Source organism: Hylobates moloch, unplaced genomic scaffold, assembly GCF_009828535.3.
Source record: "Hylobates moloch isolate HMO894 unplaced genomic scaffold, HMol_V3 SCAFFOLD_8, whole genome shotgun sequence".
NCBI lineage: Eukaryota > Metazoa > Chordata > Mammalia > Primates > Hylobatidae > Hylobates > Hylobates moloch.
Window position 1 is genome coordinate 20,373,278 of NW_026652283.1, and position 23,751 is coordinate 20,397,028.

The 23,751-nt window shown below is 37.1% G+C and overlaps 1 protein-coding gene across 1 annotated transcript in view; it reads right to left on the reverse strand.

Annotated features, from left to right (window-relative positions):
* Positions 1-23,751, reverse strand: part of ABCC9 (ATP binding cassette subfamily C member 9) — a 229,938-nt gene that overhangs the window by 13,787 nt on the left and 192,400 nt on the right. The window contains exons 36-43 of the mRNA XM_058443111.1: positions 22,976-23,078; positions 12,302-12,403; positions 11,339-11,459; positions 9,961-10,091; positions 8,827-8,905; positions 6,229-6,337; positions 4,029-4,132; positions 1,518-1,651 (exon numbers count right to left, since the gene is read on the reverse strand). Coding sequence (XP_058299094.1) covers positions 1,518-1,651; positions 4,029-4,132; positions 6,229-6,337; positions 8,827-8,905; positions 9,961-10,091; positions 11,339-11,459; positions 12,302-12,403; positions 22,976-23,078 — 883 coding nt within the window. The remainder of the gene's footprint in view (positions 1-1,517; positions 1,652-4,028; positions 4,133-6,228; positions 6,338-8,826; positions 8,906-9,960; positions 10,092-11,338; positions 11,460-12,301; positions 12,404-22,975; positions 23,079-23,751) is intronic.

A 23,751-nucleotide genomic window follows, 5' to 3' on the forward strand; every position in this document is an offset into this window, starting at 1 on the left:
AAGAAGTGAGGAGCGCCTCTGCCCGGCCGCCCCGTCTGGGAAGTGAGCGCGTCTGCCCGGCCGCCCCATAAGGGATGTGAGGAGCGCCTCTGCCCGGCCGCCCTGTCTGGGAAGTGAGGAGCACCTCTGCCCAGCCGCCCCATCAGGGATGTGAGGAGCACCTCTGCCCAGCAGCACTGTGTGGGAAGAAGTGAGGAGCACCTCTGCCCGGCTGCCCCGTCTGGGAAGAAGTGAGGAGCGCCTCTGCCCGGCCACCCCGCCTGGGAAGAAGTGAGGAGCGCCTCTGCCCGGCTGCCCCGTCTGGGAAGTGAGGAGCGCCTCTGCCCGGCCACCCCGTCTGGGAAGAGGCGAGGAGCGCCTCTGCCCGGCCGCCCCGTGTGAGATGTGGGGAGCACCTCTGTCTGGGAGGTCTACCACAGAGGCCAGAAGCAATGTGGGGGCTGGACGTGGTGGCTCACGCCTGTAGTCCCAGCACTCTGGGAGGCCGAGGCGGGTTGATCACTTGAGGCTAGGAGTTCGAGACCAGCCTGGCCAACATGGCGAAACATATGAAAAATACAACAGACAAACCCACCAACCAACCCAGCGACAACAAAACAGGTCTACCCTGGAGTCATACTCTAATTTTTTCTATTTTCCTCCCTTTCTGATCCTTTATCCCACTTTCTTTTTCTTCCTCTTCCTTCTTCTTTGTCAAATAGAGGATTGAGTTATTATCATTGATCCATACAAAGTCCAGCTCTCATTTATTTTCTTTAATTCCCACCCCCATTTCTATTCCCCGTCTTCCCATGTGCACCCTTCCTAATATGTTTGATATGCATCTTTTTGTTTGTACGTATTTTTAGAAAATGTTTATTGTTTTGTGTGCAAAAAAAAAATAATAAAAGAAAAAACTTTCAGAAGAACATTAAGTGCTAGCTCATATGCAGTTTGTGATTTAATGAAACATTTTCCCTATTCAATCCCAGCCTTCTGGACAGATATTTCTTGGACACATTTGATAATTTCAAATAATATCTTTCAAAAGGCAAAATTTATGGCTTTTTACCATAAACACATAGGGAAGACTGTTATTAATTCTAGCCATTGTTAATCCCAGTGAATCATTCTTCTTCTTCAAATTGCTTTAGGAAATAATGAGTGGTGTTGGTTAGCAATAGATTCTATTAAACAGAGATTTTCATACTGCATGTCAGAACTTTTCTGGCATAGTACTTGAATATAGTACAGTACCTCTTATCAACTAAGCTCTGGAAATTTACTGTTCTGAACATTTTTCAAAATTGTGGCAAATTCATTTTATGTTTATTGGTAATAGGAATGCCTTTAAACCATATGCCAGGCCCTATTTATTGTAATTCTCAATGTGCTATCATGAGTTCATCAAATAGATTGAGCAGATTCTCAAAACAATAGTACTGAGGATTAAGAACCCAGTCAGGAAATAATAAATTGTAATTTTCACGCACATTTCTCCGATTTGTCAATTTTAAAAGCTTAGATAATGCACTCACTGTGGCCATGTCAATGGAAGCTGTTGCCTCATCCATAATAAGAATGCTGCTTTTGCGGACAAAGGCCCTGGCAAGGCAAAATAGCTGTCTCTGTCCAACACTAAAATTCTCCCCACCTTCAGTGACAACCGCATCTAAATCAGAGAAAGAAGCAAGGATTTCACTAAAGAAATGCCACTAACATTTACCTTGGACAAAATCATGAAAAACACATTACGTTGTATGACAGCATGATGGATATCACTTAGTGCTGGTGCAAGGACTTCATACTAGAACACAAAGAGGAACTCCACTTTGGGAAAATGAAGATGTTCCTAAATTATCTCATTTATGACAATAGGTAGTGAATTACCTCTGATAGTAGGATATAAAACATTTTGAAGACAGAAAGACCTTGGAAATTATTTAATTATTTAATACAATTCCCTAAGGAGATTACTGAATATAATTACCTAAGGCCCAGAGAGATGAAGTGGCTTGCCCAAAGTCACATTTAGCTTACTTGGTAAGATACAGAATATTCTCAACTCTAATTTCACTTCTCTTTTCATTATACCATCTTTCTGGACTGTAAGTACCAAGTGGATAAGGACTGGGTTTGTTTTTGTCAGAATGTCCCTAGTACTGCGGTATCTTACACAAGAGCTGAATAACACACTGTTGTATGGATAAATGAATATGTCCTCATTATCCTTTTCTTTTTTTTTGGTTTCCATCTACATTTCATAAACTGTACTATTGTGAGTTTAAGAAAAATTCTGTTTCCAAATGTCTTTTTTTTTTTTTAGAATTCAAACACCTTTCCCTGATGTCCTGGGGGAAATTTCTATTGATTATATTCTAATGGTATCAAAGTCTTACAATTTGTCATGATTGGAAAATAGGTATTTATTCTCCAAATTCTAATTTACATATAAGAGGATGCTGGAGATAAGGAATGTTTCCACCAAAGCTGGCCTGAACCAAATCTTCATTAAGCAACTGGTCATCTTTACTAAGATGATGAGCACAATATTCAGTCGGTTACATAATGTAAATACAATCCCCTGTTGCCTGTGCTGTACCATAACCCCAAAACACTATGCCCACAATCTAAACAGGTGCATGCAGGTCTCATGTTAATGAAGAGGACTAGAAAGATGCAACTGTCTGTTTTTCCAAATATTAATGGTGAGAGAGGGGATCTCTAAATGCCAAGAGAGAAAGCTCTATAAGCATGTATTAATTTCTCAAGTAGACTTGCTGGGCTTTCCACAGGAGACATCAAAAAACTGTTATGGGAGCTAGGCATAGTGGGGCACCTATAGTCCTAGCTACTCAGGAGGCTGAGGTAGGAGGATCACTTGACCCCAGGGATTAGAGGGTGTAGTATGCGATGATCATGCCTGTGAATAGCCACTGCACTCAAGTCTGGGTAACATAGCAAGAACTTGTCTCAAAAAAAAAAGAAAAAAAGGAAAGAAAAAATCATTATCGAAAGTTCCTCCAGAGTTCTAGAATTACTTTCACAACCTGACCCTGGCAAGTCAATAAAACATTCCTTAAAGACATGCTGTCTTCTTTTGTTTGTGGCATACTTTCTCCTTGGAACTTAATTAAAATAATAAAACGTAGTGTTTTTGAGTTGGCCCTCCTTTTCAAATAAACTAAAAGATAAATGTAATTTTATTTTGTAGGTTGATTTTTTAAAAACTAGATGCCAAACACCACAATTTGGCAACTATATATTGTATATTAAATTTAGAATATCAATCAACTATTATCTTTCCTATTGCTTTCTTAGATGGGTTAAGATGTTAAGGAAGCAAAGTCAAAAATTATACATGTTCCTTTTAATGGGTTAAAGATAGTATGAACTCTCTGTGGTTTCAATAATCACATTCATGCTGTCATCATTTATTTGTCAGGCATTGTACAACCTCTAGGACTGAATTTTTATCAGTGATTGAGGTCATGTTGTGTTCTTTACACAAGTGTTTAAAATTGATACTGCCTCAAGGCAATACAAAACAATGTCTTCAAACACAAAGAAAATTATGTTATATAAATAAAAAGAATTTTCCGTCCTGGCAGCAGAGAAAATGGCTACTAATGTGGCAAAATTGCCTTTCCCTAAATGGTGCCAAAGACTTAAACCTAACAGCTCCTGCAATCCTCCCATTCATTTCCTGATGGTAGGTGATCAGATAGGTCAACTGAGAAAGAATAACTACAGGGAAACATCCATTACAATGACCTGTACCCACCAATTGTGAAAAGATGGCAGAGATAAATGTATTAATTGGAACATTTTGGAGTAGTCACATAGAACAGAATTTGTTATTGGGTTCACCCTCTTGTACCCCATGCAAAAACATTAGATTTTGAAATATTCTAATGACTTTTAGGATATTATTTTAAATATAAGGGGATTTAACACTAAAGTTATGTGATTATAGCATAAAATGTAGATAGACATATGTAGGATTAATGGCATATATAAAAAATAAATATGCTATTTAGAAAATATACCTAGACCTCCTGGTAGAGATTTGACCATATTCTTCAGCTGAGCAATTTCTAAGGCTTCCCAGAGTCTGTCATCTGTGCATTTGCACTCTGGATCTAAATTAAATCTGCAGGGAAAAATTAGTTAATTAGTCAATAAGTGAAAATAGAGAAACTTTTATGTATATTTGCTTATTGCTTTTCTTTCCTTACAATGTAAGTTCCATTTGTTTTGGTTACTGCTGTATATTCAGCACCTAGAACAGTGCTCAAAGCAGTGCAAGCACTGAATTCATGCTTGATGAATGAATGCATGATCTTAATAGTATAAAAAATTGTCTTGATGATATCATTATAAAATTTATATACATTATATCATATTACCAAGTTTGTTACCTAGATCCATTGGCTCCAAACTATGCTTAGTATAACCCAAGTAGTATCTAGCAAAATATCCCTGCAGGACTGATGCTACATACATACATCTCTATGGGAACATATGACACTATTTTAGATAAGCTGTGCTGCATCACCAACAATAGTAGTGTACTGGTCCATTCTCATGCTGCTATAAGGACATACCCGAGACTGGGTAATTTATAAAGAAAAGAGGTTTAATTGACTTACAGTTCTGCAGGGCTGGGGAGGTCTCAGGAAACTTACAATCATGGTAGAAGGGGAAGCAAACATGTCCTTCTTCACATGGTGGCAGGAGAGAGAAGTGCTAAGCAAAGCGGGAAAAGCCCCTTATAAAACCATCAGATCTCATGAGAACTCACTCACTATTATAAGAACAGCATGGGGGTAACCGCCCCCATGATTCAATTACCTCCTATTGAGTCCCTCCCATGACACTTGAGGATTATGGGAACTACAATTCAAGATGAGGTTTTGGTGGGGACATAGCCAAACCGTATCAAGTAGTATTCATAATAAATACATTTGGAGATATAAATTCACTATGGTATTGCTAAATTACATGACACATCCAGAAGTTTTAAAGTAGTTTTACAACTAAATACTAGGCAATCTTACATACGTTTTTTCTTTACAATAAAGAGTAATTAGTAAAAGGAGGTGGCAAACACTTCCTTGTAATTAAGTAGATGGAGGTTAGGAGCAAGATAGAACAAAATATGGTCAAATGAGAGATGTGATCTGGGGGACAATGCTGATATCATTTTGCTCTGTGTACCCACCCAAATCTCATCTCGAATTGTAATCCTCACGTGTCCAGGGAGGGACCTGGAAGGAGCTGATTAGATCATTGGGGCAGTTTCCCCCATCCTGTTCTCATGATAGTCAGTGAGTTCTTATGAGATTCGACGGTTTTAAAGTGTGGTAGTTCCCCCTTCACTCTCCCTGTTTCCTGGCACCATGAGAAGATGTGCCTTGCTTCCCCTTTGCCTTCCGCCATGATTCTAAGTTTCTTGAGGCCTCCCCAGCCATGAAGAGCTGGGAGTCAAACCTCTTTCCTTTATAAATTACCCAGTCTCAGCTCATTCTTTACAGCAGTGTGAAAACAGACTAATACACATGCCAACATGGACTTTGGAATCAGGCAAACTTCAGTTGGAATAGCAGTTCTTCCACTTACTAGGTGTACAAACTTGGTTTAAGTTACAGCTTCTTTGAGTTTCAAAACCCTCATCTATAAAATGGAGATAATATCTACCCTAGAGTAATGGTTTGAGAATTTAATCAGATAATATATTTAAAGCACCTAGCGGATGGTTGATATCCCCCCCACCTTTTTTTTTTTTTTTTTTTGGTGGGAAACCCTGAACCAGATATGAAGACTGTAGCAGCTTTATTCATAGCAATTTTGGCTGAAGTAAAGTTGTAAGGGGTGGAGGGGTAGGTAAAGGGATTAACCAAAGTCAGAATATCTGCTGAGGTCAGGCCAGACACACAAGTTAGACTGGATATCTATAAGATAGAACACCTTAGAAATGTCTGCCAAGCATCACCGTTCTCAAGTATAGAGGAAAAAGTGGCTTTTATAGAATCAAATTGGAAGAGATGAAGATCTCCTGGAAACATAATTTTATAGGTTAAGTTACAACTCTAGGCTTTTCCAATCCAAATTGTTGGATGGCATATTTGATTTTATTTTCTTGATATCAGTTCACTCATACCTGAAAAATGACTCTGAGTAAAACCTTTCTATGAGTCAAAGGCTAAATCCTGAGGCATACAGATGTTTGCTAAATATGTTACCTACCTAATGGAACCACTGAACAGTATTGGATCCTGCAGAATGATTGAAAGTCTAGAACGTAGTGTGTGCAGTGGTAATTTGGAAATGTCTATCCCATCAATGACAATTTTTCCTGTTAAGGAGAAACAGAAGTTACACACACATAGTAAAATCACAAGTAAAATAATATTTGTTTACAAATTGAAAGTTATTTCCCAGTTAAGGGTTGAAATTCAGGAGACTCACTTTTCCATTTAAGCATGTGGTGATTCCTCAAGTATCTAGAACTAGAAACACCATTTGACTCAGCAATCCCATTACTGGGTATATACCCAAAGGATTATAAATCATTCTACTTTAAAGACACATGCACACTTATGTTTATGGCAGCACTGTTCACAATAGCAAAGACTTGGAACCAACCCAAATGCCCATCAATGATAGACTGGATAAAGAAAATATGGCACATATACACCATGGAATACTATGCAGCCATCGAAAAGGAATGAGTTCATGTCCTTTGCAGGGACATGGATGAAGCTGGAAACCATCATCCTCAGCCAACTAACACAGGAACAGAAAACCAAACACTGCATGTTCTCACTCATAAGTGGGAGTTGAACAATGAGTACACATGGACACAAGGAGGGCAACATCACACACTGGGGCCTGTCGAGGGGTCAGGGGTTAGGGGAGGGATAGCATTAGGAGAAATACCTAATGTAGATGATGGGTTGATGGGTGCAGCAAACCACCATGGCACATGTATACCTATGTAACAAACCTGCACGTTCTGCACATGTACCCCAGAACTTAAAGTGTAATAAAAAAAATCATATGTCTCTAAAATATATACATGTTTGGTGGTGATTTTTCTTTCTTATATATTTCTCCTAAAGGAATTCAGAGTTTTTATTCTGTTTATGTGATCATACCAACCAAAAAGTATTTTTATCCCTTACTGAGTCCTTTTCCTTCTAGCATTCCCTTTATCCTCCTCACTTTATTTCTCTCCATGGGATTTATCAGAATCTGATATTCTACACACTTTTACTTATCTTTTTTTATTGTCTGTTCCCCAACTAGAATATAGGCTCTTTAAAAACCAGGATCTTTGTCATTCACTCCTGTATTGATTTAATAGTACAATGCATTACAAATAGAGAAGTAAATTCTGTGATATGAATATCAAGTTTTAATAAATTTCTCCATACTGCATATGGACTTATAGAGATTTTAGTGCAGTGTTGATGTTGTTTCTCCACCATGATATATGCAGTTAATCATACAACTTTTGTGCAGAGACCATATTGCCCTGTGAGATAAGATGTCAGGCTCAGAATGGCAGCTGCAGTCCTTTCACCAGATAGATTTAGAGCAGGCAAGGGTGATGAGCTTAATCTATGTCTTTCAGGAATAATAGATCAGAAATAATAAATTATGTATTAAAATCCTAATAGCCTATGGCTATTAAAAAGAGAATACATCATTGATAGTTCACATGGAACCTGAAATCATGTGTCTGGACTCATGAGGATCAGGCTAACCTAAAATGATCAGTCATAAACATAGTGTTTTAATGAGAAATGTCAATTGATTTTTGATCACTTAATTGCCTTATAACTTTAATCCCACTGAAAGTCCTTAAAGCATCTGTGCATTATTACTAGCCATGGAAAAAATAAGCTGCTAACTTAGTGACAGAAGTTTACCTTGTTCCTGAATCTGAATCCCAAAGAAATTACATTTACTATAGTTCCATGTTGTTGTTCATAAACTGACCTCTTTATCTCACAGAGCTGTTGTGTAGATTAAATTCAATAATATAAACTGTCAAGTACAATAAACATGCAAAGTACTATAATCATCGTAATCATTACAGATAATAATAGTAAGCACTCCTTGTACTGTCAAGTACAATAAGTTTGGTCAAATTCATTGCTGGATCCTCTTTCATTCAAGATACTTTATGTGCTGGCCTATTTATAGGCCACTTGATAGACTAAATAATATGACTTTTTAAAAAAAAGATTAAGTTATTTCTACGCTCTTGTGTATCATATTATTAATAATATGGTGGATGAATGTATATGTTTTGTGTATGTTGTTATCATGAGCTTTATCACTTTGCAGCAAAGCTTGCCTCCTCACAAAACAGTCAATGTCCTTAAACCATGTTGTTAAGCAGATGATGGTAAGAGTCATGTACCAAAATCTAAAATGCAGATTACTTATCTCCTTGTACTTTTTTCCTTTGTTGGAAAGAGACATATATTTAGTCTAAAGGAAGCAAGGCAGTTGTCCTCCCTCTTTCTTTCTCTTGAAATTCCACCTCCACCTACTGCTATTCAAGGTGGGTGGCCTTGTTTTCATTTTATGAGTTTATTAAAATGCTCTAGCAATAATGTATAGACATGAGTTTAAGGCTCATCATTTTATTTCCCCAATTCTATGTCTTTTATTTACTTTTGAGCTGTTTATTTGGGATATCTGCCTTGAACCATGTGTAGAGCACAAACTCCTTATAAATATTTGCTTTTTATTTCTGCAGGATTAGGTAAATTGATGTTTTTTAAAGGAAAGCACCACATGGCCACTTAAAAAATGTAGTTAGCAACTCACCATCAAATATATCAACCATTCTGAAGAAAGCCAGAGATAACGATGACTTCCCACTGCCAGTGCGACCACATATGCCCACCTATGAAAACAGGTGTCACTCAAAGAGGACTCAGACAAAGGACAGAAGATTAGCTTAAGTTTTGTTTTTTAACTTAAGATATTATGATAAAACTGTAATTATATTTAAATAATTACATTATAGTTATCATTTTTTCTTAGGTCTACATTATGAATTATTATCAAGATAAAAACAGGCTGGGCACAATGGCTCACACCTGTAAACCCAACACTTAGGGAGGCTGAGGCGGGTAGGTCACTTGAGGCCAGGAGTTCGAGGCCAGCCTGGGCAATATTGCGAAAACCTGTCTCTACAAAAAATACACAAATTAGCTGGGTGTGGTGGTGTGTGCCTGTAGTCCCAGCTACTTGGAAGGCTCAAGTGGGAGGATAGCTGGAGCCCAGGAGGTCGAGGCTGCAGTGAGCCATGATCACGCCACTGCGCTCCACCCTGGGTGAAAGAAGAAGACCCTGTCTCAAAAAATAAAAAATAAAAATATAAAAACAGTTCTTACCAAATCTTCTATGATTTCATTCCATTTATTTTTATTTTCATGTGATTGCCTTTCTTTTTCTTCATGGCTTTTTTTTTTTACATTTAGTATATTATTGGACTAACAAATAATGATTCCATGTTATCTTAGAAGTGATAGTTTTTTAACAAAAAGTAGAATGATTCCATTTTGTTCTGCTCACTTGTTCTTTTTACAATAACTAAAAGAAGTCATCTGGGGACTAGAGTTATTATGAATGCAAAGGTTCCCAAGGGGATGGCTATTATGGCCAGGAGTCAGAAGGCAGAAATTTTTAAAAACATGCCTATTGTTGACTTTTCTGATCTTCATGGGAGACTAGTGAATTACAATGTGACTTGGAGAACATGTACTGTAGTCTGATCCTATCTCTCCCTTTTTTCTTTTATGCAGATAATTTGACCTACACCAGGTAGGGGATGTTATGTGAGCCCAGTGAGAATATACTTACTAGGCTGGGAAGTATGAAGAGCTTAGGTAGTAAAAAAGCAGACTCCATCAGAGGTTTTATGTATACAACAAATCAAATGCAGTGATTTCATACCTTTTGTCCAGGTTTGATGTAAGCCTTGACGTGCTTAAGAACAGGTTTCAGATTATTTTCATATCTGACACACAGATCGTGTATCTTGATCTCCCCTTCTTGTGGCCAATGTTCTGGAACTTGAGAAGGATCTGGAGGATGGGATCGGGAAATAGATAATAGGCAGATAGAGATTGATGTAGAAAGAAATGTATACATACTTAAATACATTTATACATATATATACATTTTTTCTAAATTTAAAGTAATACTGAACCAAACTATGTGACAGGTTTTTTTTTTTAATTTAAATCATACTCAAATAAACACCTTTTGATTAAGCACTTTTAAGACAGTTTTTTTAGTGTTTGTCTTTGGAGCCTTAACCATCATCATCATTCCGTCACTCAATTCTATTCAAAGTGGACAGAGATAGTTCATTTCTGAATTGATTTATTTGTTCAGTCAGTTGGTCATTAAACACTTAGGTGCTTTAAATGTGAGAGATGCTGTGCAAGGTGCTGGGAATATGGAGACGAAAGACACAGCTCGAGGTGCTTGCTGTGTCCTTGGGGAAGTGTCCAGTAGGTCAGCACCTACAGTACTACATGGAGGCCCCATGATGAAGGCAAACTACAGTGCTCTGAGAGCATGGATGGTGCTAACCTCGGAGGTCCAGGAGGGCTCCAAGAGGAAACAGTGCCTGAGATGAATCTTAAAGGATGGGAGATGGGAAATTTATTTTAAATATATGTACATAGGAGAATAAAGAGGAAAAGAAAGCCTAGCATGTTAGTGTGGCCAGAGTAAAAGGGTTGCAGGTGGATGACAAGAAATGAGACATGATAGATGGGCAAGGGTTGGCTAATGAAGGGGCTTATGATCGTAGCAAGTTTTCTGGATTTTGTCCTTGAAGAGCTAGATGGCTTTTGAAAAATTTAGGTAAAGGAATGCCTTTTAAGCTTGGAGATTTGCACTTAATGAAGATTATTCTGTCCTCAGTGTTGAATTTCCTGACAGTACTATCCTAGCAAAGTTGGGAATCTCAGTCCGTATTTTAAGGTCCAAATTTCTTGACATCTAAGTTAATAACGTCTTGAGAAAGAGAATAGTTTATAGTTTACGTCAGCAATTAATGTAATAAAGCCCAAATATTTTTATAACTCTCTTTAAATATCATTAAATAAGTATCTGTTTGGACTCTGGTTTTATCCAAGAACTTTCAGGCCTAAATAGTTACATCTTTTCAGGTGTACATAATCAAGCAAAGCCAAGATGAGAGAGAGTTTTCTGGATATTGAAGTGGAAAGCAAAAGCAGAAACAACAATGTGCCCAACACATACTAATATTTGTTTAAAATAAATATTTAAGTGAAACAAACAATATTTAGAGCAATACCCATTGTGCCTTCATAGTTCTCTGACTCCATAGTCAGGAAACTGTTCACCTTCTTCACTGCACCCATCTGGACCTCCAGGTCAGCCAAGTTCCTCACAACCCAATTCAAATAATTGGTTATCTGTGTCAGGTGATTAAAAAAATTTTTTTTAATAAATTAAAGTAAGAAGTTGTGGTTAATCACTGGAAATTTTGAAATGAGATAACTCGGACCATTAGTGTACATGTGTGATACAACTCATAAGTGCTACACAATATTAGAGGCCAAGGAGAATGTCATGCGATATATCAGCAAAGAAGGTGTCTGGTCCCTTCAAGGGTCCGTAAGTGTCACTATTCTGTGAACTGTCCTGATTTCCCTGCATGATGGATAGTGGTATACTCTTCTGTTTGCACTTATCTCATGTATATTCACATTCATTGTAGGCTAGTCCCCAACTGGGTTGTGTACAACTCAGGACAGGGATCCCAAACAGCTTGGAGAGTACTCTGACCACAAGATCTGAGAAGTTCTTAAAAATTGGTTCACAATGCTAGAAATGAATCCTAACTGTCCTATAAAGCTGGGTTTGGGCCCCAATCTGCTATTATTTGCAAGATGTAATCTTGTTATAAATTTAAACCTTTCCTCTAACGTTCATGAATAAGAGTTGATAATAACTATAGTAGACCCTCCAACATTGCACAAAATGAGATGTTTTTCCCTTTATTTCTTCTAAAAAAAATGGATACATATGCAGAACGTGCAGGTTTGTTACATAGGTATACGTGTGCCCTGATTGTTTGCTGCACCTACTGACCCACCCTCTAAGTTCCCTCCCTTCCCCCCCACCCCCCAACAAGCCCTGGTATGTGTCATTCCCCTGTCTGTGCCCATGTGTTCTCAACATTCGACTCCCATTTATGAGTGAGAATATGCGGTGTTTGGTTATCTGTTCCTGTAATATTTTTATCCATACCTACCGTAAGTGCATACAGAAGACCCAAGCCTACCAATCCAGAATTCGAAGACCCACTAATGGATGCTATAGATGCAGTGAGGACAATGCAAGCTCCCAGATAATCCTTTGAAAAAGCAAGAGAAAATGTTAAAAGGTTACTCCCAAGTTCTTAAACCAAATATTTCAATCAATTTACAGAGGTGATCACTAAGAGAATACACATCATTCCATGTGTGTCCTGTTAAGTTTCAGAGGAAGAATACCTAAGATGTAGAATAATAGCTTGCAATATTAGAGCTGGAATGGAGAGCGATTCCATGCTCTCACATATATATGTGTGTGTGTGTGTGTGTGTGTGTGTGTGTGTGTGTGTGTATATATATATGTATGTGTGTATATATATATATATGATATGGGTTCAGAGAAGTTAAACATCTTGCCAGAAGTTAAGCTACAATTGGTGGCACAACGAAGATCAGATGTAGGGTTTACTTTTTTTTTTTTTTCCGACTTTCTACTGCATTATGTTGCCAGACGACAAGCAGTTATTTTTGGACCTGGTTTTCTAGCTCAGATTTCATGTGTGCTTATGTCAGGATTGTGATTAGCTCCTTTGTGTCGTGTAGTGAGGCCCTTGCAGAAATTTGTCTGTGGTTAACTTGTTGGGATTTGTATTAGGTTCATGCAACAGTAATAGTAAAACCCACAATTACTTCGGCTCCAACCTAGTATTTGAACTTTTTGTCAACTACCTGGGCTCAGAGTCTGGGACACTAAACCTACAGATTTCATGTAAATAAGAATAAGCACTATGTTTGCTCAGACAATACAAGTATGGACATGTCTTAATGTATTCAAATAGTGTATGATTCAATTATAAACTCTTTTCCAAAATTAAAACAGTTCTTTAATAACAGCCGTAGATTCAAATAAAAGATGGGAACATCTGTCCATTTCCTAACGCTTTCTTTTTATCCCATTTCCCAACGTTCTTAGGTATTGTTCTGTCTCATCATTCAAAAAAGAAATTCTAAAAACTTCTCATGTTAATGTGTCACAAATCCCCAAAGCAGGTAGAATTTCAGATATGCTCACTTTCTAGAATTATCTCAAGTCTCATCCCACTGATAAACTCCTTCTCTAGACAGATTTGTCTCTGGTGCCTCAAAATAAATCTCACAACTAGATGATAACACATTAATGACAGTAATGGAATGTTGAACATGCTGAAGTCAAAGAATGAAGATGTTTCTCAAATGAGCTCACATGTGTACATTCCTGTCTCTTTTCAAAACAGCTCCAAAGATCAAACTGTTGGAGAACAACCAATGATCCCAGTCTTGGAATCAAAATCTGGGTTCAGACACTGACTTTGCCAGTTACTAGTTAATGAGCTTGGACAAGCAACTTAAAACCTTCTGAGACTCAATTTCTTCCTTGGAAAATAGAAATGATACTTAATTCACAAGGATTTTTAAAGGAATAAAAATGTTAAATACCAGTTAGATTTCCCCATCTCCACATACCAGAATGTCTTTTTTTTCCCCTTTGGATAATTTTCAAATGTTTAAAGCACACTTAAAAATTTGTATGCATCATAAAACATCAAAGGTTAAAGCAGGCACTAAAATTTAATTCCATATTGATGCTCATGATCTTTACAAAGATTAAAGGAAAAAAATCACACAGAGTTAATCCTTTGAGGCAATAAATTCCACAGAGGTAGTAAATACTTTTTTGATTGCCTCTTCTGATGTATCCTTTTGTTAACAACTTGCCACACCCCTACTAGACTGTTCTTTCTCTTTTCCTCTTTATTTGAATTAACTACGTGGATGCAGAGAATAACCAGTCTGGACTGTTCTTCTGCAGTTTATACATGCCAAAATGCTCCCAAATACTTCTAAAATATTTACAGCAATATGAATTTTTTCCTTTCAGCCATTTTATGTAAAGTTAATACTTTCAAATTTATGTTATACATTTTTATTTCCATATTATTTTTTCTAAAAGTCTCATAGAGTTTCTGTAATAAGTTGCAGAAAGTAAATTAGTACCAGAAAATCCTTCCAGCAAGGTATGTCTGGCTTGACATTAAAAAAAAAATATCATCTGGCTTCTGAGAAATTTCTGTGAGTGGTGTATATGTTAAGAGTTTGAGGCAAGGTACTTCTTTCATTAACTTCTATTCTCTACCTCCTGCCAGCTGACTTCATCCATTCATTCATACATTCTTTAAAAAATGTAAGTCAGGTCATATAACTCCCCTGTTTAGAATTAACAGTGCCTTCCTATTATAATACATTCAAATTCAGATGGATGACAAAGCCTTATATATATAGCCTATATATATATAACCTTATATATATAGCCTATATATATATAGCCTTATCCAGACTATATGTCTGGATTTTGTACCCTGTCTACTGTGACCTCATCTAAGATTAGTTTCCTGCTCCTTCACTATACTCCAACCACACTAGCCTTTTTCCTATTCTTGGGAATACATCAACTTTGTTTCTGCCAATGACTGCCTGAAATGCTTGTCAATAGGTCTCTGATACCTGGCTCCTTCCCATCATTTGAGGTTCAACTCAAACATCACCTCCTTGGAAAAGTCTTCCTTTCTTGGTTCCTAACACCAGTCCTGTGGCTCTTCTCTATCCCATCGTCTTGTTTTATTTTCCTCAAAGCACTCTGAAGTGTATGAAATGATCTTATTTGCTTATTTGTTTACGTGGTTATTGTCTATCTACTCTCAATAGAATCTAGATTCCATGAGGACAGGGTCTTTGAATTTTTACCATTATTATCTCCAGCAATAGGAATAATGCTAAATACATTGATTGTAAAGCTTCAGTACTTGTTTGTGGAGTAAATGACTAGATAAATTCACCCCTTCATAAAACATTCACTGAGTTTTTCTGTGAGGTGACTATTTTCCAACTTAGAACTTCTCCCGACTTTGCTTTTAGGATTTGTATGAATCATTTAAGTCTCTACCAATCTCATTTCCAGATTTTAAGAGCTGAACACGTAAAAATACTACAAGCATACATTTTCTGATAAGGTGGGAAGTCCAACACCGAGTTTTATAATCTTTTAACTCCCATGTCCATTTAGAACTGTAATATGACTGTCTCTTAAAAAGCTTTGCTATGTTTAAGTGTTATGAGTTATGTCCTTTTCTCAAGTGAAAAGTACTTTTACCTAAGCCATGAATTTCATCATTCAGTTCCAAATTATTATATATATATATATTTTACTATTTTAATTGTGGGAAAAAAACTCACAAAATGCTGTTGCTGTGTTTTTTATAAAGAACAGATTTGGACAAAATAGAACAAGGTCATAGCTGACTGAAATATCAAAAATCACTGGGTCTAAATAAATGGAAATTAAACAGTAGGGGTAATATGAATATAAATATAATAAAGGAAATGTAAAACATGCAGTCAATTTCTATTAAGTTTAGTTTACTATAGAAATCTCTGTATTCTATATTGGGCTCCTGAATTCACCCACTGTAAAGAATGACATGGTAGGTTCGATTAGAAGATAATTTAAACTATTTTCTATTGAATTAAAACGATAATTCTGGTAACAGGTAGGTAGTCTTATTCTGGCAAAAGGGCCAGCAAAAGAAGTGAAAACAGATGATGGGAGAAAAAGGAGAAGACTCATCAATAAGTTGTAGTCAATATATATTTTCTGGGCCCCTTTCACGTGGTTAATGTTTTCAAAACTACTTGTATAATTTTCAATATGATCACTAGATATTATTAGTTATTAGGCCAGCAATCCAAATATGCTCAAATTCATATATTAAAATGTTTTAGAAATACTATTTTTGACCCTTCAGCAAAAGAAAGGCATAGCTTTTTGAGGTACGTTTTATAGGAAAAATTTTCAGAAGAGGAACTGATTTTCAAAATCTACAATCAACTAAATTCAAATAGATATTATAGCTTCAAAGCCAATATATCTATAGTTTAGTATCTATAACAAAGTTATTTTATTATAAAAATATTTTTAAACTTTCTTTTTAAAGAAAAAGCCATTCAGGCTGTCTTTTAGTTTTGCTAACTAGATACTTTCCAGCTCACTGCTGGATTACTACCACTGCTAAAAACTGTTTTTTTTTTTCTAAAGTACTGGAAATATTTTAGAGACTACTGATCAGAATTTTATCTTGATTTGCATAAGGGACGAAGCTCCTTTGTGTACTACACTTTTCAAAAAATATACAGCAAAATCACTAAATTTCAATCACTTCTCTTCAAATATTACAGTAGTATAGAAATGTGAAATTAATAGCTAACATAAAAGCTTTTGTGGCCAGACGCAGTGGCTCATTCCTGTAATCCCAGCACTTTGGGAGGCCGAGGCGGTCAGATCACGAGGTCAGGAGATCGAGACCGTCCAGGCTAACATGGTGAAACCCCATCTCTACTAAAAACACAAAAAATTAGCTGGGTGTGATGGTAGGCACCTGTAGTCCCAGCTACTCGGGAGGCTGAGGCAGAATAATCACTTGAACCTGGGAGTCAGAGGTTGCAGTGAGCTGAGATCACGCCACTGCACTCTAGCCTGGGCGACAGAATGAGACTCCGTCTCAAAAAAAAGAAAAAAATGCTTTTTTTTAGGTCTCCGATGTTCACTTCTTTTACTGTTAAACTTAACAAGCTTAATGAATCACAAAGTGACCCTACGGTTACATCTTTCCATTCCTTTGCAAATATGTGAGTAGCAAAACGGCTTAGAGGCAATAAACTAAGAAAGGAGGAGCAGATGGTCTGCATAACTTTCACAGAAGACAGCAAATACTTAGGGATCACTAATAGCATTTATTCTACTGCTATAGCCTTACACATCCTAAGCAATCTACTCAGTGAAAACCACCTTCCATCCAAATGATACAATGAAATGGGAGATTCAACTTAGGAAACAGAAGTTACAACATAGATGAATTATCTACGTTCAAAAGAGGGCTTTTATCTGAAGAGTAGTAAATTATAACTTCCATCAATTTTGTGAATTCAATACTCCCCACCGGAAGATTCCCATGTCGGAAGAGAGGTCTCTTTTCAGATTTCTAGTGATTCAAAGACATCTATCTACATTTGGAATTATAATAAAAACTGTAATTCTCTATAAAGCAGCCTTGTAAATAGTTAATAGCAACCAAAAAGTATGTGATCCCTCTCCTTCATATAACACTCAGGAGTACATTATGGTACCACTGGGTGTCTGCAAGAATATACTAGGGCCTCCAAATTACGAGATCACTGCATCCCTGTCTGTCATCGAATTGTGAACACACAAAAAAGCAGTGTTGTCTCACAAAATAGACTCTTGTGCAAGCTCACCCTAAAAACCATTTTCACTTTAGCCTGTTGACTCTAAAGTCTTTATTTTTGGCTTCTTCATCTTCCACCACACAGCAAGACAAAGCCTTGGAAAGACAGCCTTTAGATAAAGTTACACCATTTTTGCACCTGAAAACACCAATGCCAAAGAACCGGAATTGTTTAGTGCAAAGGGATGAAGAGAAAACACAGTGCTGAAAGAGGGGACGCAAGCAGCAATCAGAGTTTAGGCTATAGTGACACATCGCACTCAACTGTGGCCGGCTTCACTTGGCACCCAGAGGAAAAACAGTTCCCTCTGCTGCCAAAGCAAGTCCGGTAGCCAGCAACAGTCTAGCCGCTTTCTACCAGCCAAATTATTTTATTCTTTTAGTCTCTTGTCCTTTTATGATTTGAGTGTGTTATGGCCTTTATTTTTTTCCCAATTCAAAATGAATATGAAATGAATATGGTGGGCAAGGCTAGATCTTCCATAGGGAAAAGTGCGCAAAGAGGATAAATTGTGATTGTCTTAACTCTTACTTAACATGACTGGGAAAAGAAAAGAAAGCTCTATATTTTTTTAAAGACATAAATAATTATTTTGAGATATGTTCCATCAATATCTAGTTTATTGAGAGTTTTTAGCTTGAAGGGGTGTTGAATTTTATGGAAGGCCTTTTCTGCATCTATTAAGATAATCATGTGGTTTTTGTCATTGGTTCTGTTGATGTGATGGATTACGTTTATTGATTTGCGTATGTTGAACCAGTCTTGCATCCCAGGGATGATGCCGACTTGATCGTGTTGGATAAGCTTTTTGATGTGCTGCTAGATTCGGTTTGCCAGTATTTTATGGAGGATTTTTGCAATGATGTTCATCAGGGATCTTGGCCTGAAATTTTCCTTTTCTGTTGTGTCTCTACTAGGTTTTGGTATCAGGATGATGCTGGCCTCATAAAATGAGTTAGGGAGGAGTCCCTCTTTTTCTATTGTTTGGAATAGTTTCAGAAGGAATGATACCAGCATCTCTTTGTACCTCCAGTAGAATTTGGCTGTGAATACATCTGGTCCTGGGCTTTTTTTGGTTGGTAGGCTACTAATTATTGCCTCAATTTCAGAACTTGTTACTGGTCTATCCTGGGATTCGACTTCTTTCTGGTTTAGTCTTGGTAGGGTGTATGTGTCCAGAAATTTATTCATTTCTTCTAGATTTTCTAGTTTATTTGCATAGAGGTGTTTATTGCATTTTCTGATGGTAGTTTGTATTTATGTGGGATTAGTGGTGATATCCCCTTTATCATTTTTTATTGTATCTATTTGATTCTTCTCTTTTCTTCTTTATTAGTCTGGCTAGCAGTCTATCTATTTTGTTGATCTTTTCAAAAAACCAGCTCCTGGATTCATTGATTTTTTGAAGGGTTTTTTATGTCTCTATCTCAACATATGAAAAAAAGCTCATCATCACTGGTCATTACAGAAATGCAAATCAAAACCACAATGAGATACCATCTTATGCCAATTAGAATGGCGATCATTAAAAAGTCAGGAAACAACAGATGCTAGAGACGATGTGGAGAAATAGGAACGCTTTTACACTGTTAGTGGGAGGGTAAATTAGTTCAACCATTGTGGAAGACAGTGTGGCCATTCCTCAAGGATCTAGAACCAGAAATACCATTTGACCCAGCAATCCCATTACTGAGTATATACTCAAAGGATTATAAATCATTCTACTATAACGATACATGCACACATATGTTTATTGCAGCACTGTTCACAATAGCAGAGACTTGGAACCAACCCAAATGCCCATCAATGATAGACTGGATAAAGAAAATATGGCACATATACACCATGGAATACTATGCAACCATAAAAAAGGTTGAGCTCATGTCCTTTGTAGGGACATGGATGAAGCTGGAAACCATCATTCTCAGCAAACTAACACAGGAACAGAAAACCAAATACTGCATGTTCTCTCTCATAAGTGGGAGTTGGACAATGAGAACACATGGACACAGGGAGGGGAACATCATACACTGGGGTCTGTCAGGGGGTGGGGGGCTAGGGGAGGGATAGCATTAGGAGAAATACCCAATGTGGATCACGGGTTGATGGGTGCAGCAAACCACCATGGCATGCATACACCTATGTTACAAACATGCATGTTCTGCATATGTATCCCAGAACTTAAAGTATAATTTAAAAAAAAGAGATAAACAAAAATTGGATGAGGTTCAGAGAACTTCCCAAATTCAACAAAAGGTATTTCTACTCTGGTTTCTCTCTCTTCTTTCTTGAGATTTTCTGTCAATAGCAGTGACATGGCTTTGGAAAGTTAAAACTAGGCATAAAGAGGAAGGGAGGGGAAACATAGCCACAGAAAGCAATGATATCATGTTTTCTCCTGTTTCCATTATGGCTCTGAGTCCATGAATTAGAGTTGGTGAAATCTGTGTGAAGAAATCCTGCTTGCCTCTTCTAATTTATGCCCAATGAAGTGACCTTCTGTATACCATTTTGGTTGCATTCCTGCTCTGGGAACTCTAAGAATATTTGCTAGACGCAGGTATTTATGTGAACTTACTGAGTAATACAACAAAGAGGGGGTTGTGTTGATACCATAGATAAGATCAATGCAGAATTACTGGGCCAAATAGAAATTTTCATTACTTTTTTATAAAAAAGACTTACAAGGCAGAATATATCCAGCTGTGGGGTGTAGAGAACAGTTCACACCCTAGTCTCCAAGGTCCTGTATCTCAACTTCATTTTTCTCACACAAGATCCAGTTATTCCAAACTAAAATTCTGTCTCCAGTGATGGGGACAGGCCCACAGAAACACAGTAGTAATGAGGTCATTTATATGTGCACAATTGAGAGAAAAGGTTATTTCCCAGGAGAAGTCATTTACCTTATTTAACACCTCTACTGTGGCATATGTTCTTGGATTATAGTATTTATATTTAAATACACCTGGTTCCAATGAAAACTCTCAGTTCACTCAGAAGAGCAGAGCGACAGTGAATCTGACTCGTCTCACAATGGATCTCTGAGATTGTCTAGAGGGGTGTGTATGTGTGCGTGTGTACACGTGTTTATCCATATAAAGTTACTGACATATAAATACAAGGATGGAGGCAAATCATACACAAAGGACCTTGAACCTTGACTTCTGTCAGCAGATATGCCTGGAACCTTGCAATAAATCAACAAACGTTTCTTGCCAAAATTTATCTTTGCCCATCGGAAATGAAAATAAAATACTCCTTAATCTTTTGTATTAATTTTTAAGGGAGAGTTCTAGTAATAAGACTAGATTGCAAATCTTGGAAGGATTCTAATACACAGAAAGCAAGGAGAAGACATAGTAACAAATGTATTACAAAGTAACCAAATGAATGGCCTGTTCTGCCCTTCCTGTTTCAAGTGTCAGTATTTTGTTTTTTGCAGATGGAATTCAAGATATAGAGACTGATATTTAGACAGGTTCAACTGCTTTTTCACGTGGGGGGTTAAAGTATTGGGTTATGAGTCAAACTAAACTAAACCATTTTGAGTTTGGCTGCTGTTCCTTTCTAATTTTTCCTGACCTTCCCTTTCTTGGCAGTCTTAAGGCTCTAATATCTAGTCTTCTGGCTATGAGAACAGAGCATATGGTTTGCTTGAAGATTCTTGTTCAACACTTATCCATTAACCTGACAGCAGGAAGTGCTAAAGAGCAGAAACAGGAGTCGGTCAGACTCTCACCTCAAGTCCAAGGCAAGTATGCTTCCCCTAAAAGACATACTTGGTCTTCAAGTTCAGGAAAACCAGATACAAAGGTAACTGCTAACATTTCTCCCTTATGTTTTCGGGATATTCTTTCAGTAAGCTATTTCATCAGTAATTATATTATTCATACATGATTTTTTCCCTTATAGAACAACAGAAATTACACACACACACACACACACACACTCACATATCAAAACAAGGAATTAAAGCAAGGAATTATGGAATTATGGTTTGGATAGGGTTTGGGAATAATGTTTTGGTTTTGTGATAAATCCTAAGTAACACTTCACTTGCCTTTATTTATCTATATATAATTCCCAAGAAACTCTGCCCTGCCTTCTTCCAACTGTCACAGCTACCTGGAGGGAATTTATCAGCAACCAATACTTCCAACAAAACTTTGTGAAAAATAACTATGCTGTGCTGTTGAATAATTTCTACATAATGACTAATATAGTTGTAGAGAATCTCTGTAAATCAGTGAGAAATCATGACAACAAAAGATCACAAGGATGTCCAAGATTCTAGGTTAATCTGTATCCATCAATCAACTACTCAGATTTTAATTTGGGCTCCTTTATTTCTACCCTGTTAAATTCCCTTTACCATCTTCCCTCTTTTTTCTGTTGTGTTTTGAAAGAAAGCCTATATGTTAGTGAAACGCAATTAGTGTAAATAAGATTCTCTCAATAGTAGAGATAAACGTGCTTTTTCTTTTCAAAACTGGCAAATACCTATTTAAAAAATTACACTCAACTCACCATTACCATAAAAGTAGCTTATCCATGTTCCCGATTGCACAGACTACAAACTATATTCCTTGCCTTCTGGAATGTCTTTCTCATCTCTCCTACTTGATACTCCAGCTCACTGGCTTATGAACCCCCTACCAGGGCAGGTACCATTCATTATTCATTCATGCATGCATTCGAAAGACATTTCTTGAATGCATTTGCCAATCAGTGTAGTAGGGGATTTATGTTACTTTTAATCCAATGCCCATACAAGGTACAAGGTACAATTCTTATTTTATAGATGAGGAACTGGGACTAAAATTAACTTGCTAGACCAAGTCTGTGTGATGCCAAAGCTTGTGCTTGTTCTTCTACATTATGCAAGACAGAAGGCAACAGATGATTAACTGTAGTTTTCTACATTTTGTACTAACATGACCCTCCACTGGCTTAAAACGTAGAAAGTTGCCATGCTTCCAGGCAGGACCAACTCAGTGAAGGAAATGAATACATCTGTTCACTTGCCAAATGTGCTCTTTTGGAAAAAAAAATTGAAGTTATACAAATATTTGCCATTCCATTAACTTATGTGATCTAGAAACTAATGAACACAAAATGATTTTTTGCCTTTCGGGCTATTTGTCTTGTCATTAGCTAAAACATTATGACAAACTTCATCTGTAACATAAACAAACCTAAGCTATTTTAAAGTCCAGAAAATGTGAAGCTAGTGCCGAATCTCAGTGGAAGACTAATTTTTACAACTGTCTGCCTCTTTGCAGCAGGCGTCTTCTCTATTTGGTTTCCATTTCGAACTCATGAAATGAACGTACCGTCCTGACCTCCAGCCATCTGTTGGCAGCTGAGAGAAATAAGTAGGCAATGTTGTTTGTATCCGTCAGTTCCAGCATACGTTGTTTAAATCTGGTTTCATGCCTGCAGAAAACAAAAACACGATGTTAGCCACACAACAGGAGAGGTAATAAAAAACAGTCACACTTACTACTACACTATTTACTCAACACACTGACAAACTGATGGCATCGAATGATCAGTAAATAGATTTCTACTTCAAAATAAAGACCAGCTGCTACTGCTCTTTGCATTCGTAGTGGAGATGGTGTGGTCAGGTGTTTATTTCCTTTCTTATACCCTTACTAGGAAAAAGAGTCCTTCTAATAACAACATTGTATTAAAGATCAGTTCATAAATTTCCACATAATTATTGTAGCCATGAGAATAAGGTATAGCCTACTACATTAAAAGGGCCTTACAAAAACCAAGATAAATTGTGTAGAAATGCAACTCTACCGATATTTTGTGGCATTTATTTTACTTTTCCAAACAACACAGTTAGAGTTGGGTGGGAAGTGCTGGATCAGAACCAGGGAAGACAGAGAACTATGCATTTGCAAATGGCAAAAATATACTTTTAAAATTATCTTTTTGCTTAATATTTCTGCGAAGCAAAGAAAAAAACTGGGGTGGCAACAAGTAGAGGATGGGGGACACTAGAGATGATGGCAAATGTTCTACACCTCCAAATTCTAAAGTATTTGTAAGGATGGTCACTGCATAAAAGGAATTTGGTCTGTGTACTTTCAGGGTT